This window comes from Mesocricetus auratus, unplaced genomic scaffold (assembly GCF_017639785.1).
Source record: "Mesocricetus auratus isolate SY011 unplaced genomic scaffold, BCM_Maur_2.0 Super-Scaffold_100025, whole genome shotgun sequence".
NCBI classification, from domain to species: Eukaryota; Metazoa; Chordata; class Mammalia; order Rodentia; family Cricetidae; genus Mesocricetus; species Mesocricetus auratus.
In genome coordinates, this window is record NW_024429206.1 from 9843506 (window position 1) to 9862982 (window position 19477).

The 19477-nt window shown below is 43.1% G+C and overlaps 1 protein-coding gene across 3 annotated transcripts in view; it reads left to right on the plus strand.

Annotated features, from left to right (window-relative positions):
- Nucleotides 1-560: 560 nt before the first annotated feature.
- Nucleotides 561-19477, plus strand: part of Med13l (mediator complex subunit 13L) — a 201191-nt gene continuing 182274 nt past the window's right edge. For all 3 annotated transcript variants that reach the window (XM_013119770.3, XM_005078999.4, XM_013119771.3), the window contains exon 1: nucleotides 561-721. In XM_013119770.3, the coding sequence (XP_012975224.1) occupies nucleotides 650-721 (72 nt within the window). In that variant the 5' untranslated portion in view covers nucleotides 561-649. The remainder of the gene's footprint in view (nucleotides 722-19477) is intronic.

Here is a 19477-nt window from a genome sequence, read left to right on the forward strand (position 1 = left end):
TCTTTCTCTCTCTCCCTCCCTCTCGCTCGCTCCGTCCCCGCTCCGAGAGGGCCGCGCTCGGCTCAGCAGCGCCTCCCGCGAGCCGCCGCCGCCGCCGCGGCCCCTCCCCCGCCCCCCGCGCGGCCGGCGCCCGTCACGTGACGCGCCGCAGCCAATGGCGGGCCGAGCCGCGGTCGGCGGCCGCCATTGCTGTCAGAGCGAGCGAGCCCGGGGAGGGAGGAGAAGCGCGGCCGACTGGGGAGGAGGGGGGGGTGGGGAGGAAGAGGAAGGAGGGGACGGCGCTCGGCTGCCGGGGTCGCCCGCTGGCTTCGTCCGCACCCCCCCCTTCGCGGGCTCGCGCGGCGGCGGCGGCGGCGGCGGCGGCTCGGGGCGGCTGCGGGGCTCGCGTGCCTCACGCGCCGGCGCGGCCGAGGGCGAGTCGCCCGCCGGCTGGAGATAAACAAGGCGGCCGACCAGGCGGCGAGGCGGAGGCGGAGGCGGCGGCCCTGCGCGACAGAGGCGGGCGGCGTTGCCGCGCCGCGCCCCCCGCCGCCGCCGCCGCCGCCCTCGGGCCTCCCGCGCGGGCCTCGCGCCCCGGTGCCCGCGAGCCGCCGCCCGGCCCGGCCCGCTCCGACATGCCCCGCTCTGGCGGCCGGGCTCGCGGAGGACCATGACCGCCGCGGCGAACTGGGTGGCGAACGGGGCGAGCCTGGAGGATTGTCACTCCAACCTCTTCTCGCTGGTGAGTGGCGGGGCGGGGGCCCGGGTGGGGGGGCGCGACCTCCCCGCCGCGCAACTTTCTCCTCCCGGAGCCCTGGCGGCGTCGGCGAGCGCGGCGCCCGGCGTGGACGTGCGTGTGGAAGTCGGGGCGCTGCGGACGCCGGGGCGCGCTCGGAGCGCCCACCTCCGTGGCATTCACACCCCTTTCCCCTCCCCTTCCCCCTCTTTTTTCTTTCTTTTCTTTCTTTTTTTTTTCCTCCTTCCCGAAATGTGGAAGGCTTAGAATCCCTGCCTTGTGGAGCCGCCAGCGCCGGCGATCTGCAGGCTCGTCCTCTCTCCCGATCGGATCGGCTGCTCTCCCGCGCGTCTGTCTTGTGAATTTTCTTTTTTAAATTCCACAATGACACCTGCGATTTCGCCCGAAAACAGTTGATGGAAGGCGATTGTGTCAGGGAAAGGACTCTGGCAGCGGAAGCTCGCACGGTTGTAAACACGGACAGCCGCCCGCCTCTCGGGGCTTACTATGCTGGAGAGCGGGAGAGCCATTGCCGGAGCCCACGGAAGCTGGAGGAAGCTGCTGCTCCTCGGCTCTCCTCCGCTGCCTTTAAAAACTGTTTTCTCTGCCCTAACAAGGAGAACACACGCACACACACACACACACACACACACACACACACACGAGAGAGAGAGAGAGAGAGAGAGAGAGAGAGAGAGAGAGAGAGAGAGAGAGAGAGAGAGAGGAGGGGGGAGAGCAACAAGCTGGGCGGTTTGATAACATCGCTTTTATCTGCCTTTGCCTCTCCTCTCTCCCGCTTTCGCCTCGCTGATAATTGACAACTTTTGCTTTGGAAGTGCATCGCCTGCCTTAATCTCGAAGCATTTAGGGTGTCAATTGTTCTTCTGGAAGCCTGGCACCCGACGACGGCGGCTCGATTCATCGAAATTAAAAATGTATAGGGCTCCAGAAACTCTTTCCTGGCGGTGGCAGTGACATTTGGTGGTAAATGCCATCTTTGCTTTTTATTGGGTCGTATTACCTAGCTCTGAAAACATTCGCGTTGTTAAACCTGGCGCTCAGACTGATAATGGGAGTGCGTGGTCTTTAAATCCGCGCTTTGTGCCTGAGTTGCTGTATGTGGAGCTATGTGCCCGGGAGAGTACGAATTTGTTTAAATATTGAGCAAAGATTTGTAAACAGATGTAAGGCAATTATGTTTCAAGCGTAGAATATAATTGGAAAATTGGTTGAACGGCTTATTTAATTTAGCCTTAAAAACTCAACTTATTTTAAGTTGTGTGCCCAATATTTTTGGGGGGATACCGGGGGACGCTGCCTTTTGGAGAGCATGCATTTATTGCAAATTATTTTCTGTAACCCCTGGTGTAGATAAGAGCTTTATTTTCTCAGTCCTTGTTTACATTGGACAAATAATTTAGTGTTGAAATTGTAATTAGTTACATTTAATTATGGGTGGCATAGATGCTTTTTCTTCCCTTAGAGACCAGTGGAGAAATACTAATTCTTGCCCACTTTGGAAGTGTCATTTTATTTTCATGCAGATAAAGAAATCAAGCATGATTGTGGCCTACAAAGACCTAGTGACATAGTATTCCTGCTTCCACTCGTGTAACAGTGTAACAGCAGGCTGATTTCTTCTTACCGAGAATTTTATCTAGACACTGAGTTTTGAGATTCAGTTAGAAGTTGGGGTTCTTCCCTTCACTACTGTGGTAATTTACCCCTTGATCTTTTGATGTGAGGATAAAGCTACTTTTTGCCCCCCCTCCCTTTCCCCAGTCTGTCATTTAGTATTAGAGTCAGGGACCTTCATAGATCAGCAGATGTATTGATTAAGGGGTATTTAAAATGGTTTTGTTTGGCGGCTGGGTGACCACATTGACATACTTACAGGTAATTAAAATAACCACGTCAACCCATATTAGTTTGGGAGAGCTCCCAAATTACCATACATCATGCTGACTAATAATGGGTTATGTGCGTGTGGCTAATTTACAGACAATGAATTGTGTGGACAAATGAAACACTCTTGATGCACAGTTGAGCTGTGGGGCCATGCCTTATCTCTCTGCGCTTCAAGGAGATGATAGTGTAGAGGTGAGATGTTTGAAATTCCTTGTTGAAGATTCCGGACTTTGATTTTTACCAGCCTAAGGATGCATTCTGGGTATTTCTTTCCTAAATATTTTTAAATCAAAGATACTTTGATATATACTTTGAATATAATTTAAAGTATAATTAACTTTTTGGGTAACCCCTTTGAAATGCAGACATGCTTATTGGTTTAAAAATGTAGAATGTTTATATTTCCTGGTACCTGGGGATGGATAAATGCTGTTTAATTGTTCAAAACGACTTAATTTTTATTTTGTGTGCATTGATTGGTGTTTTGCCTGCATGCAGTCTGTGTGAGGGTGACAGATTCTTTGGAATTGGAATTATAGATGGTTGTTAGCTGCCATGTGGTTGCTGGGAATTGAACCCAGGTCCTCTGAAAGAGTAGCCAGTGCTTTTAACCCATGTTATCTCTCCAGCCCTAAAATTTATTTGAAAAAAAATCAAACTGCAGTCTTTTCTTCTGATTCCAAACTGAGAATTTTTCCTGAATATCATATACAGACAGCAGGAATCTATTATGTTAAGAATACATTGCCTAAACAACATAGTTGATTCCAAAGGGTTGGCAGTCGTCACCTTTTCAAAGTCATGTGTATGTTTGAAGAACTCTAGGTACTTGGCATTTTGTTGCAGTTTTGTTTCTGAGCAGAGAAGAGTTATTACTTCTAGAAATGTAGCCACATGCTCATGTTATCGTAGATGGAAGTGGAAGCCCGAGTAGAACTGTGTGGAAACAGTGACCCACCACTTTCTGTTATCCTGAGGTCATCACCATGGCTTAGCAAAAGTTGGTTGAGCAATCAGGCACCTTAAGATTTTTGTTTCTAGTCTTTAGCTGGGTTTGTTTTCTGATACTGCCTGGAGTCCTGTTTCCTACCCTTTCTGACTCCATCCAGTTTCCTAACCTGTGGAAGGTCACTGGATGTGTATGCTGTGGGTCACTGTACTGTTTCTTACTCTCACTGCTGTGAGATTTGTAGCCGTGGCAGTAAATTCATGCCTTGCTGCACCTTAGTCACATAAAACTTTTTTCATGCTGTCCATCAAGTTTTGGGGTGGCTTTTGTTTAATTCATTCACTTATAATTTAGTTAAGTGTATTAAATCTTCCTTTTTTTTTTTTTTTGAAAATGTAACAGTGTACCCTGTGGCTGTGAACTCTCACTTGAGGGAAGACATAATTTCCAGATGCCCAGTGTATCTTTTCGTTTTTCTTTTGAGAGAATGTGGAGAAAGTGACTATGTATCCTTTAGGCTAGACTTAAGTATGCTGAGTACTGGGACTTAAGGGAGCCATTTTTTATTCTTAGATGTTTGTTCCACATTCATGTTTGGTTTCTTAAAATATCCCTGACTATAGATAATTGGGTAATGGTGTCAAATTCGTACTGAATTAAAACACAAGTACACACATTAGTACTTAACTTCCTACTGAGGACAATTCATTTTGTATTTGAAGCTTTTAGGGTAAATTGTTGCAGACCTAATTTCCTTTTGTCTTATGAGAATTATTTCCCCTTAAGAAAAGGAAGGAAGGTAGTTGTAAGTGTTGAAAACGTGAGGTGTTGAAAACTTTGAAAATAAATAGGGAGAACTGTCAAATGGAAATGAGGAAAAAGGGAGATTTGCTAAGGTTTCAGAGTACCCTAATACGGCACAGCTTTTTTTCACCCTAGTTTGCAGTTTTAATATTTAAAATAAATATACATTTAAAGCATCTTTCTCATGATGGTTCATTTTCTTTAATGAAAATATTTATAATATGCCAATGTGCTTTCTGTTTAGCATTTGTTGTTAGTGGCACATGGCATTTTAGTATTTATATTTTTTTAATGGCAATAATTGCTACCCGGTAATGGTTGCCATATTAACCTTCAATTGCTAGTAAATATTTTTAAGTACATAATAGACAGCAATTTAAGGCATAGTGTAGCAGTTTACTGGACCGTTTTAAAGAGCCATTTGTACGTGTGATGAGTTCATAATTTAAAGAGAAATAATGTACCTGAGATCTGTATGTGCCAAAGGCTTTGACATGCTCACTGGGAAAGAAGGTTGGGCCCATTCCTCTTTCTTTGTGAAGCAAACAGGCAGGGTTGTGTTCAAGACAGGAAGTGTTTGTTGAGTGTATGCAGGCGCTTTTGTACCTTGTCATTTCTTTGGTCTGCTCTGGTCATTTTGTCATAAATATGTTAGATGATTTATATTGAAAAAAAGTCTCTCAAGGCATTTCTCTAAATATCATTGACTTATAGTTGTGGCTTATATTAATTAGTGTGGAAAATTGATCTTTTTTGTTCACTAGCTAATTTAGCCTAGTTAATTGTGAGCTAATTGTATTCATCAGACACTTTCAGAGTTCTATACTCTGAGATGAATAAAGACAGAATTGAGATGGAACTCTGTCTCTGGGTGCACAGGCATGCTGTAGATTATCTGAATGTTTTTTATGAATAGTTAATTCAGCTATCAAAGTTTGATTCAGAGGTAGACTAGATATTTTTGAAGCTTTTGACTTGTTTTTCAAGAGAAGATAATGTTATTTAAGCTGGTACAAGCAGTGATTTGCATTCCTATGAGAGAGGTTGATATGTTTATTTCACAGGGGCTAGCCAGTGAGAGAGAGTACACAAAACTTATGAAAATTAGAATGTGGTTGGATAGTAGGTGTGATTGATAAATGGTACTTTATAATTATTTATTAGAAGCACAGAGAGCAGACTCTCCACCATTGCTGTTAGTGACCATTAAGGCACATTGCTTTCGAACATGCCTGATAGACCATGTATGGTGTCGTTTACCAGAATCTCTGTTTGGTCGTTTTAGAAATCATTTTGTTGTTGCAAAGAAGTAACATTCAGTGCATTGAAAAGAGAGTTAATTAGATAGTGTAAATTAGACAGCCTATGGGAGTAGTTTCCCCCTCCCTCCAAAACAAGAAAATATAAAACAAGTCGACAGACATTTGCCTCTTAGGACTTGCTTAGAGTTTTAGAATTAGAGACTCAACATTTGTAAGTGTTCTTGGAATGTCTGACTTTACCATATTGATGGATTGCTTTCTTCTGATCAGGTTCAGATAATTCCATTTTATGCTATATGCCTCTATTGTTTATTTGAAAGATTTGGAGATGTTAGCTTTGTTCTGTTGAGAGAATTTACTTCATTACATAGGGGAGGTGATATTCCATTAATCTTGGTAAATGTTAACATAAATGAGGAAATGTAAAATCGGACTCATTTGCATGAATGAAATATGAATGCTTGCACAGTTTTTTAGTAAAGGCACTTGTGTACATCAGCATAGTTTTGTAGCTTTGCTTAGTTGATTGAAAATAGTTGTCAAGTTTTCTTAAAATGCTATGGTCTGTTTCTTTGGGGGAGTTTTTCTCTGCTCCATTGAACGTTTCTGTATTAGGCAGCCTTGGAGGAGATTGCCCCTTCCTAGATGGCTAGGGAGCCCTGCCTCTCTCTGTGTGTATGTGTTGGTGATGTTTGGTGATGTTTGCTGGACAAGTCTCCGTGAAGCTAATGAAGTGTCTTTTAGATTCTATTTGGATTCTAGTCTAAAAAGCATAAGATGACTGCTTTCCTTCCAGAGTAAAATAGGGAGAAATCAGTTTTGTCAAGGAAAGTGTTCCTTCCCTGGTGTCCCTGCAAGCTTATTTTCTCATTCTGGGTGAATTGTGGTAAGATATTCTTAAAGCTATGTTTGCATTACTTCACAGTAAAGCATGTAGCTTTCTGCATTTTGTACCTTTTCCAGGGTAGTGAAATTCCATTCCTGATAAAGGAACTTCCTGGTTAGTATATTAAAACTTCACTTTGGTATTATTTTGTATAGGTAAATTATAGCTTTAGTTTGATAGATAAGGAACTTTTAGATCATTCATTCTTTCATAACTCATATTCTCTCTCCTTGCCTTCCCCTCCTCCTTCCCCCTTTTTTTTTTTTCCTTCCTTTTTTGTTATTTTTGAGACAGGGTTTCATTTTGTAGCCCAGGCTAGCCTGGAATTCAAGAGAACCAAGGCAGACCTCAGACTCAAGGTATTTGAATTGCCCAAGTCCCTTGAGTGCTAAGACTACTGAATCTTCATTAGAGACCCTGGCAAAAGTACTTGTTCTAGGTTCCACATCCAGAGTTCACATAGTAGAAGGAGAAAACCAACTCCTTCCCAGAAGTTGTACTCTGACACACAGAGACAGGTGCGTGCACATGTACATGTATTCTCTCTGTCTCTCTGTCTCTCTCTTTCTGTCTCTCTCTCTCACACACACATACTTAAGTGTAATACAAATCTTTGTTAGATTCTTGTGGCTATGATTTATTCTTAATTTGTATGAAATCACTGCATTATTTGGACATTTGATCTTAAAATTAAAATTTAAGAAAACATTTGTTTCAAATAAAATAGATAATTATGAACAGGATTTTTTCATAATACTGTTGGAAAATTTTAAAAATGGCACTCTAACAGCTTATAAAACATTATAAAGATGATTATTTGAGACAAGGCTACACTGTATCTGGAGCTTCCCGGGGGGTGGGTGGGTGGGTGGGGCTCTAGGTAGACTTCCTGCGCCTGCCTCTGCCCAGGAGTGCTAGGGGTATAGTTGCCCCACACCAGGCTTACTCAGTTGTAAAAACTGTACCAGTATCGTGTCTTATCTAAAGCTCTCCCTGTTTCCCACAGGCAGAACTAGTTGCTCAGATGCCTGATACACCTCTGAGAAGCAGATGAATTTATGTAGGGCAGTGACCCTGTCAAAATCATCTAGTGTTGTTGCTGCACTTTAGGCATTTATTCCTTGCTGTTAAACAATTCCCTTCATTCCCAAAGGTGTCTTTGGTGCTTGCTTGGGTTCTGATGGGAAGTATGCTATTAAAGAGTTTTGAGTTGGACCTGGTGCCACATGCCTTTAATCCTACCACTCAGGAGGGAGAGGCCTGGTCAATATAGAATTCCAGGATGCATAGAGAGACTCTGTCTTAAACACGTAAATATTTGCAGTATGTGTGCTTATTTGCACCACGAGTGCTCGAATGTGTGCCCCCCAAAAAACTTCCATCAAACCCCCCAAAAAACCAAAACCCTAAAAAAACCAAAATCAAAACCATAAAGTAACTTAGTAGATGATTGTTGTGTCATCTGAATTTTGTTAGTGAGGCTGAGTGCACAGTGACTGGGTGATCCCTGGATTGTCTAAGCTTGCTGAACTGTAGTTTTGTAACCCTTGGGGAACTAAGTCTGGGCGTGACCCAGGGTCCTTTACTTTAACTCTTCAGGTTGTGCAGGGGCTTTTGTTCAGCCATTTCTTACAAGGCCACTTTTCATGAGCCCAGTAAGGAGCCCAGTAGAATGGGCAGTGAACTGGAGCAGGGAAGCTTGAGCCAAGTTTAATTTTTTTCTAGTAATTAAGCAAATCAGGTTGACACAACCTGTGAACTTAGTGGAAATATGGAAGACAGGGTATGTGAAAAAATCATCTTGAGTACATCTCACGTGTTTTCTTTCATAAACACTTCCCTGACAGGCCTGGAAGTTACTATATAACGAGTTCTTCTCCAGCTTCTGCCTGAATGCTGGGATTTCAGGAGTGCCCTGGAGGTTTCCAGCACACAACAGGCAGGCTTTAGTGTTTAGGCAGGCACTAGGGAGGCAAGCCTCTGCCTTGACTGTGAGAGAGCAGGAGATTGAATGGTTCCCACCCATGTTGGCCTTGGGTCTTCCTCACAGGTGAGCTGTGACTGAGAGAAGAGCCTTGAAATCCATTTTTGCATATAACTTCCTTTTCACGTGTGACTTCTGTGTGTGAATGTAAACTGGGGGAAGATTCTGTACCTGCTCAGAGCTAGAGTTGTAACTCGAAAGACTAGGACTTGAACACTGACTTTTCCTGGGTAGTTGATGGTTACTCCCTTGGCAGTTTTATAGTGTCCTTTGATCAATAGCAAGTCTGTTACCATTTTGAGATTGGTCTCCAGAAACAGTATCTGATAAATACATTGTTCTTTTAAACACCACTCACCATTATCCTGGCATGCCAGTTGCTCTGGGCTGCCTAGTTTCTGTGAGGAAGAACCTCACAGATCTGTAGTCATGCTGCCTGTGAAGAGTGCCATAGGTTTACTGTAGAACTTGAAATTACCATGCAGGTGTGGTCCATAGTCTAAGATATCAGGCAGGGTTCATTTGTAGGTTTGTTTTCACAGACAGCCCTCCCTGCCCCGGGGCTGTTGCAGTCATGGCTGCCCTCTCCCTTGTGCTGTACTTAATGCCTCCTGTTAGAGAACACTGCCTTTCCTCTTGTCTCTTGTATGATCCCACAGTGGGCAGCACTTTCCCTTAGCCTGCTGTCTGGGCCACCTCTGCCAGAGAGAGAGAGAGAGAGAGAGAGAGGGAGGGAGGGAGGGAGGGAGGGAGGGAAGAGAGAGGAGAGAGAGACACACACACACAGGAGAGGATTGTTGATGGGTGGAGGGTGCTTGAAGAGTGTGGAGAGGCCACGGAGCAGTGCACAGCATAAAGAACAGTCTGCAGGGAGGGCACAGGCACCCTCTCCCTCCCTGCCGGCTCTCCCTGCTGGCACCCTCTCATTAACATGTTGAGAACATTGGCAGGTTCTGTGATGTTATTAGGAGAAAGGATTTTTGTTTCTTTACTTTTTAGCTCTTCTGTCCTTAGACCATCTGAGAGACAGACTTTTTGCTTGCTGTTTTATGTGATAAATGAGGACTTCTGAGACTCAAGGAAATGAAAGGGATTTGGGGGTGAGATTGGATGGGATAGCCAATAAACTAATATTTAGGAATGTTAATTTTTTTGTATGATGTGTTTGAGAAATTTGGGACATGTATACTTCATATAGGAATAGTGTACGTCTGAAATGATTAAAATATACCTTGCACCTATCCAAGGGCTAAGGATCTGATGTGTGGGGAAAAGACTTACATGTAGGATTTAATTTTGAGCTGCTGTATGTCAGGCCCGGAGGGAGGGAGCTCCCTGGCCCCACGTGATGCCCTGAAGCTGGAGACCAGAGGGAGCTTTAAAGTTGCCCAGGGAGGGGTGGGGCAGAGACTGGGGTTCTTGAGGAGTGAGAAAGGCCTTCTGTGGGGTACAGGCCACAGCTCTTGAGTTTGCTTGGAGACTTTGCTGAGGTGGCATGTAGAACACTCTAGTTTATTGCCCTGCTTCTTGGCTTCCTTTTAAAACAAAGCACTGAAACTTACTGAGGTGGAATTTTCATTAGGTGGAAAATTTGAAGTGTGGGCAGGCCAGTTTAGATTAAGAACCGGTGATGTTAAAATAATCATCAGCTTTCTAAAATAATGCAGCTCCGAACTTGAAGGAAACAGAGCTGCATTGTACAAAGTGCTAATGACTAAAGTGACATATCTCAGAAGCTGGACAGACGTGAAGTCTTAAACGAGCAGATGGGACATGAAATGAGAATGGGAGATAATCCAGGACAGTATAGAAACTATTAAGAGAAATGGATTGAGGAAAAGCAGTGTGTTAAATGGTGTTACATCGAATATGTATTTAAAAGCCTTTCTAGGACTGCTCTCTTCCACAGACAAATCAGAGTTCCTGAGACTTCTGAGCCACCCTCCTTCAGATTCTGCACAGTTTACACAGTAGTTTCTGGATCACCATTACTTCTCACAGAGTGACCCTGCTGCTGGGTGTGGATTGAAATCTTGAGTGTGTGCTTATGTGCTTTAGATAGACAGTGAGGTTTGTTTTCTCTGGCATGAAAGAAAATAAAGAGCTGAGGTAATCATAGTTTTTAAGGACAGTCATGAACTTTGAGTGGCAGGTGAGGCTTGCTGTCAGGCTGCTTAGTGGTTAGTGACAAGTGATGGAGGAATCTGTATCCTTGTGAACCAAGGGGATGGATGGATGGATGGCTGAGTCAGCCTGGGTCTCATGAGGGAGTAGGAAGAGCAAGCTCCCCAGTGGCAGATTTGCTTTTGTAGATTAGGAGCAACAGAGACAACAAAAGTGGAGATGTAATCTGGTGATTTAGCAGAGTGCTGCTGATGTGACTGCGAATGGGCCTCATAGAGATAATGGATGGGAGAGTATAAGAAAGGAGTGTGGAGGAGGCGAGGCAGTCTCACTGTGAGTGTGCCCTGAGCCCAAGGAGTTAGAGTACCGTATTTTCCCAGTTTTAGGTGACACAGTTGGTTGTGTGTGTGTTTCTCCTTTTTTTGAAAGAATTTTTCATATTAAAACAGAATTTAAGTCCTATAGAAATGTGATTGAATCCCAGAATAATTGATACTTTAAGGAAATTTAGTTACAATTACTCTAAACAAGGGTAGGTACTTTAAAATAAACACACGTTATTGTGTGTGTGCACACATGTTGAGTATGTGGAAATCAGAGCTGGGAGTCAGTACTCTCCTTCCACCATGCTTCTGGAGATTGAACTCAAGTTGTCAGACTTGCCAGTAACTGACTTTACCCATGGAGCCATCTTGCTAGCCTATGGAAGTACTTTAAAAAACTCAAATTCATGTAACACCTGAGCAGTTTATCATTTAGAATTTATGCCAGAGCACAGAGCCACACACTGTACTTATCTTACATACAGTTCAGAACTGCAGGTTCTTAACCAATGTTTAAGGCTCTCTAAACAAGGTATGCTAGTTTCTGTAGAGTAGACCCAGCTACACAGAGCAGTATTGGGTTTCCAGGACACTTGTGTACACACCTGGTGACTGGAGTTCCAGCTTCTGTACCCCCAAATTAGGCTTGGCTCTATGTGCGTGCACAAGTATGTGTGTGCGTGCACATGCACGCATGTACATACACACACTGAGTGGTGGTGATGGTGGTGGAGAGACTCAATTCATTGTGTAAATTACTTGAGATATGTGTTCAAAGTATAAATTGTTGGTATTAGTGCTCTGATGCTGAATCTGGGCTTTGCCACTGTGACCCATGGTACTATTTTTGAGTCTTGTCTTCAGAATCCTTTAACATTTAGTTACATTGTAGATACTTGTGAGCACCCATGCTTTAGCTTTGAAAGCTAATGAACTGGCTTTTACAATAAATTTCATAAATTTGATCTGAAGTAGAAGTGTTTACTTGTATTTGGGAGATTTTTCTAATGAAGTAATTAAGATAAATGACTTGTGTTGGTGGTTGATGTGGTAAACTCCAGTTACAGTCCACACGGAAGTGAGTGGGACTCACTGAGACAGGCGTTTATATGTTAAAGGAACTGAATTAACCCTTCTTACAAGGTAGGTGTACTGCTCTGTTAAGATCCAAAAGAGCTGACTTGACAATTTCCAGAAAGTTGTGGGAAACTGAATGGTAAATGTTAACATCTATTTTTAAAAATGCCTTAGATTTTAATATTGGCACTGAGCATAGAAATATTTTAAATAGCCCACTAGAGTGATAGTGTTCTGTGATGCAGCTTTATTTAGCTGTTTGCAAAGGTTTGAGCTCAATGATAATATTGTATGGTTTTGATGAATGAATTTGTCAGCTACACACATGTATAAATAGTATACCAGTTGGCTATAAAACAGCAGTTCTAGTCCTCATTGGAGATAATTTATTTACTATCTGCTTTGGACTTGATGGCAGACAGACAGGACTAAGAGATGAGGGTTGGGTCTTTGTAAGGTGTTAAGTACATTCTGTGTTTCAGGAGACAGTGTGAACAGTTTAGAGATACCACAACAACATGGCCATACTTGGGTTTTAAAGAGAAAGCAGAAAGAGAAGATGAGGGAAAAGGTCCTTCCTATTTATTTATTCATTTATTTAATGGTGGTGATGTGCATTAAATCTAGGACCTCACACATGCTATGTAGGCACTCTCTTACTGAACTATACCCCCAACCCAGGCACAGCTCTTAAGAAGATTCTAGGCATGAGAAAATGCAGGGCCAGCAAGAATGAAGAAAAGGGAATGGATTTAAGTAATATTTTTGGAGGTAGAAGTGACAGGTGAGGTAAGCAATCTCATAGGGGACAAGTGGTAAACAGATTGCGGTTTTATGCCATTTGCATTCTTGTGCATGCAAGTTGTGGAGAAGAGGTTGGCAGCATCTGATGCTTTAAGCTCAGGTGTAGGAATCATTTACCGACCCTGTGTTCCCAAGCTCAACTCAGGAGAGCGAGTGTTGTAACGTAAGATTTATGAGGTGAGAGAAAAGGCAGGGGGGGAAGTAAGAGGAAAGGAGAATGCTAGATGGGTGGTGGATGCATAGAGCCTTGGGCAGGAGGGGGTGGTGGTGAATCATTGATTGTTTTGGCAGAGGAAGAACTTGGGAAATTCAGTTATCAGAAATGGGCACAGAGAAGTCCTGACAGGAAGAAAGGAAGTAGCGGGTAGGTACGCTTACAGCCATGGTCTTCTGTCAGCCTGGGGCACCCAGTCCTCTGCTGTGAGCAGGGGTTAGCTGGGTAAAACAAGTCTGTCTTCTTCTGTGCAGCTGCTATGGGATGGTTTTGATAGTAGGATGACATAGACTGTCTGTCCTGCATTCTCTTATGCCTTAGTAGACAGTTGGGCTTTGGGGTCCCAGTCGAAGAAGTGCATGTTGGTAAAGACTGCAAGCAATTTACATATGTGGCCACTTACTCCTCATTCTGATCCCTTTATATCTTCACTCCTAGCATCCTAGTCTTCGTTGCCTTAGTTTAGCATTTAGCTTTCTGATTGTACAAGTTTTGTATAGTTACTTGGAGTATCATTTTGCCATGCCAGTTTTGCCTGCTCCCTCCTTCCTTCCCTGCTCTCCTGCCAGCCCCTACCTTCTTCCTTTTTCAGCATACACCTGGCCTCCTTGTGCTTTGGAGCCTTCTGTGCTCCTACTGTGCTGTGACTTGGCATCTCCTTGTCTTAGTTAAGCATGAGATGTATATACCCACTGCAGAAGCTTGTGGCATGGTGGGGTCTCTCTAGTAGTTTCAAGTGCACTTACTGGCACAGTGTGTACTATCCTATCCCTCGTTGATTGGCTGTGAACTCATTCAGCCTTCCCAGGTGGCCAGATACTTCCCTTGGCCACCTGGAAGCTAGAGTAGGCTCTCCTGCAGTTGCCATGTCTCTTTCATCTGTCCAAGTGAGGTGTACTGATGAAATATAAAATACTTTCACGAACTGAAGCTTCCAGGAGATGGAAACTCTAAAAAATGATGTGCTTGGGAGTCACCCCACTAGCTAAGGCTTCTCTAGCACCCTGTGCTGTCAAGTGTGTCCCTGCTGCACTGTAGCCACAGTGCACATAGCAGCATTCCTTACTCAGCTGTGCTCACCAGTGTTTTCCATGTGGTTACGGTTTTCATAATCCTAATTCTAGTGGAAAAGTATTTCTTTTATAGATTAAATAAAATATTGCTTAATTACTCAGATTCAAGCAATAAGCAAGTGGCTAACATAAGCCATAAAGGCCCTCTTCTCCCTAAGGAAGGCCCAACCAGGAGTTCAATTTGTACTGTTCCAGACCCTGCCCTGTATGTCTCTGTACACCTGCTCAGGCCGTCAGATTGTCTGTAAGTCACACGTGAACTGGAACATGCATTCAACTGCTCATTTTCAGCATGAGCACCCTCAACCCTTCCCTGATGCTCTCTTCCTACTCTCCTCAGAGTGACTCTGACTCTGAGTCTTAGGTTGTCACCACGCATACATACTGTGTTGTGTTCCACAAGTTGGTAGGTAGAGTCCCAGCTTCCTAGTCTTCTGCACAGAGATGCAGCTGTGATTCAACCTGGGCCAGTTTCTGTGTGCTTTTCTGGTGATGGATGGCTTATAGCTTTAAAAATTAGAGATGGGGGGTATGGCTGTTTCCTTTTCCTTTAACATGCTTTTCCACTGTATGAGTGAGAGAAGGGGAGGAGTGTAAATTTAGACATACCTTTTCCTTTTCTGTTATTTTTGTTTAACAATAGCATCCTTTCTCCTAAGATGATGTACTGCTGTTTCTTAACTGCCAATTATGAGGGACATTAAGACACTTTTATTTTTTTCTGCAGTAACAGTAGATTTTGATAGACACAATCACGAGCTCTTTAAGATCATACATCAGTTTATATAATATCTGCAGAAAATGCATAATTCCCATTTTTCTATCTTATCTTTCTTGGAAACTTCTCAATTTATGTTTTGCTTTTTTGAGCAAATGTATTTTAATATTTTAAGTTTTTTTTTAATTTCCAGTGAGATTATGGACATCTTTATGCAGGTGTATAGGTTTTTTTTTTTTTTAGTTTTCTTTTTAAAATGTTTAATCTTTACAAAGTCCCTTTTCTTCCCCGAGTCTCTGGCCTGCACTAGGTGGGAATCTGTATTCCAAGGCTTCCCCCCCATGCTGCACATTCTTCCCAGCATGAGCTCTTGTGAACAGAAGTGATCATGGCCTGCTGAGGCAGCTGCTTGCCAGAGTGCACAGTCTACTTACCCCATTTCTCCCTCAGGGGAGGAAGCCACATGGCAGGACTGAGCTCTGTGAAGCCTGTCTCTCCCTGTCCCAGTCCTGCCAGGGCTTCTGGGATGTACCTCCTAGCTAGTTCAGTCTTTACTGGTGGCTGTCTTTTCTGAGCCCTTAAAAATTAACAGTGGAGACCGCATCGTTTAGTGCAAGAATGAAGGTAGAAATCACTGGGGCATATAGATTTGCCTGAGATTAATGGAGAGATAATACAGTTTACTTTTCAAGAAAGTTTCATCAGAGATTAATGGAGTAATGATGCAGCTTGAGATTGCTTCATAAAGATAGGCGATCATGTTTTTCTCTTAGACTTTTATTCTGAATGGAACCATCTAGAAAGGGGAAATTTAGGATAGCTAATTGTTTTGATTCATGGCGAGGAAGGTAAAAACCTGTGTAACTGTATAATCTGGAAGCGTCTCACTGACAGTCTTTTAGTTGTTTAAAATAAAGAGCCCGTCACTCAGGTCCTCATGTCAGAGATGATTTATTCCAGCAGCACACTCAAGTGCTCGTTTAAGACACATAAATAGCTTAGACATGAGCAGAACTAATTTCTGTTTTATAAGCAAGACACTTGGAGGCAGACATTTGGAACTGGTTTCCATTTACCACTCCGTTGTCCTTTGACTGTCACCAGTTGTGTAAGGTCCAAGATGACTGTTCAGACTGTCTTCATGGTGGATCTATGTCAAAAGATAGTCCCTGTGGAAAACTCTGAACAAGGATTCTTGAGTGTGTATTGTTACCCTGAGCAGTGTGAAGGCAGGAGCGGCTCATATGCGTGGACCATGTCTGGTCTCCAGGAAAAGTAACATGTATACTCATGATGCTACCCCTTGAGGATGAGTCTTCACTGAGGAGCCACACTGGAAGTTCAGTCCCATGCTTCACAAGAATTTTCTTTGAGCTGAGTTTAATAATAATAAAAAAAGATTGTTGCTAGATGTGGTCTCCCCTCACACTTCTGTAAATAGGGAGACCCTGTTTCAAAGGGAAAAATGAAAATACCAATACTGAATTAAAAAAAAAGGACCATGATTTTACTATATAGCCCAGGCTGGCCTCAAGCTTATGGTGCTCTTGTCTTCTTCCCAAGTGCCGAGGTTACAGGGGAAGCCAGTGCTGACCTGTGTTTAGACCTAGGAATGATTACAATGCTCACAAACACCTTGGAGGTGCACAGTCTTTGAGATTGTTTACTTGGATTATTGTGCCAATATTTGAACTTTGGGGATGTATTTATTAAGATAGAATTTTTAGACAGGAGATACACCCATTTAAAGAGAGCATTTTCACGCACACCCGTAAAACAGCACATGGCTTCGTGTGCATGTGAGAAGTATGCTGTGTGTGAAGTGAGAGGGCCTTCAGTGCTGCAGAAGACTCCCACATGCCCTACAGCCAGGGCTCCCATGTACCAGCTTCTCCACCTGCCAGCCATACCTCTGCTGCGACAGGAGAATAATTTTGCCTTTCCTCCATTTTTTTGAAACTGAAACAATAAATAACCTTTGTCTTCATACTGTTGTTTTAAGCACAACATTCTTTCCCTTTCCCTTTCCCTTTCCCTTTCCCTTTCCCTTTCCCTTTCCCTTTCCCTTTCCCTTTCCCTTTCCCTTTCCCTTTCCCTTTCCCTTTCCCTTTCCCTTTCCCTTTCCCTTTCCATGAACAGTTATGGGAATGGATATACCACAGTTTGTATTATGCATTCATTTACTGATGGCTATGAAAATTAATATACTAATTTTAGTGTTTTTATTTCTGTAAACAAGTAGAACTTTCATTTGGTAAATGACTGCCAAATTTATGTTATTTGACACCCCTTCAGTTGTGTATGTCCTGTAGTTGGTCTGCATGCTTGCATCATATAGTTCACTTAGCTTTTAGATTATTAGATAGCTTCTGGACCAGCAACATGGATGTGGGGTGGGGAGTGGCTAAGCCTGATGACTTGAGTTTAATCCCTGGAAACCATATAAAGGTGGAGGGTTGTAACTTACTCCACAAAGTTGTCCTCTGACCTCCATACACATGCATGTCACCCCCACACACACAGAGTAATAATAATAATATTTTAAAATAGCCGCTTTAGAGGATGATAACAGTAACTAATTTTAATTTGTAATTTGCTAATAATTAATGAAATGTATTGTCTTTTTGTCTGCATATTATATCACTTATATATCATTTGTGATTGGTATTCCCCCTTCGAACATGAACCTGTTTTGTCTTGGATTGTTGGAATTCCTGAACTAATCTGTGTCTATGCCCATTGTTGCACATATTTCTTCCCAACTCTGTTTTGCCTTTTTATTTTTCAGTTGTGTTTTTTGAAGAACAAGTCTCAAATTTTGAATGTAATTTATTGTTTTCTTTTATAATTTATACTCATTTTGCTCTTTTAAAGAAATTTTTGTTACTACAGAATAATAGAAAATGTAAACAAATGGTTAATTAGTATGTGAGGGCAGGCCGGTCACCTGGTGACCCATGGTGTGAAGGAAGAGTTGAAACTCCTGTCTTTACCTAGGTCCTGTGTCTGAGTCTGGTTGTCTCAGCATAATATGGTAAAGGCTTGTTTCTGAGCTGCTCTTCTCTGTGGTGCAGGCTGGCCTAGAACACTGTGCTGCCCAGAGGGGCCTCATCTCTCCACCTCCCTTTGCATCACAGGACTGTAAGCTGAAGCCTGGAAGACCTTTGGGAACTTTTTAAAATAGCACGCTAGCTATCAGCATTATGTTCACTCCTTCCTCATCTCTTCTCATGGTAGTTCCCCTCCCTCAACTGTTCTTTAACCCTGAACAGCTGCAGCACTTGTGTGTGTGAGAGTGTTTGGGTGTCCTGGGTCACCCCTTGACACTGTTGTGCTCCTTTCTCTGCTGTGTATTGTACTAGTTTCCTGTAGTGGGGATTTGTAGTGTACCTTGAGATCAAAGTAAATGTTCCAGCTTTTCTTAAAAAAAAGTTCCTTGTAATATTTTATTTGTAAAACATTAAATGGCATTTTCATATGAATTTCCTTTTGATTGGTCCCCTTCCCATATCCCTGGCTGTTGGCCTGCTGTGTACTTTTTGTTTTTTATGTGTGGGTATTTTGCCTGTGTGTATGTGTCTCTGTACTAGATGCATGAAATACCCAAAAAGGCCAGAAGAGGGCATCAGATTCCCCAGAACAAGAGTTACAGACAGTTGTGAGCTGCCATGTGGGTGCTGGGGATTGAACTTGGGTCCTCTGGAAGAGCAGCCAGTGTTCTTAACCACTGAGCTGTCTCTCCAGCTCTGCTGTACATTTTTGTCCTCCGTGGTCTCTCTTCTACTTGGCTCTGTTCTGCTCCCTACTCCCTCCCTCAAGCTCCTCTCTGCTTTCTACTCATGGACCTCTTCCTAGGTTCTGGACTCTACCCTCACCTATTCCCAGCTGGATAATCTTCAATTTACAGATCACAGGAGAGAGAACATGCTGTGTGTGTATTTCTAAGCCTAGGCTACCTTGTTTGATACAATTCTTCCTTCCATTTTCCTACAAATTTCATGGAACTCGCTTTGTAGACCAGACTGGCCTCGAACTCATCTGCCTGCCTCTGCTTCTTCAGTGTTGGGATTAAAGACGGCCACCGCACAGCTTCGTTTTTTTTTTCTTTATGGTTGAATAAAAGCCCACTGTGGGGCCTGGAAAGTTATCAGTAGTTAAGAGCATTGACTGTTCTTCCAGAGGACCCAGGTTTTATTCTTAGTACCAATACAACCATCCCTAGGGTATCTGATGTCCTCTTCTTGCCCCACCTGGCACCAGGCATGCACATGGTGCATAGTTCTACATGCAGGCAAAATACCTTTATGTATAATAAAATAAAAAATATTCCATTCCATTGTGTGTGTGTGTCTGTGTGTGTACGTACCACAATTTCATTCTTCGTTCATCTTTTGTTGGACAATTGACTGATTGCATTTCTTTGCTACTGTGAAATGGAAATTATTTTGGCTTTTCCATGTAGTTTACCTTTCAATATACATATATATGTGTATTGAATATATATGTACATAAGTTTTTCTTAAGGATATGTCTCTCTGCATAGCCCTGACCATTTTGGAATTCACTATGTTGACCATGCTGGCTTCGAATTCACAGAGATCTGCCTGTCTCTGCCTCCTGAGTGCTAGGGTTAAAG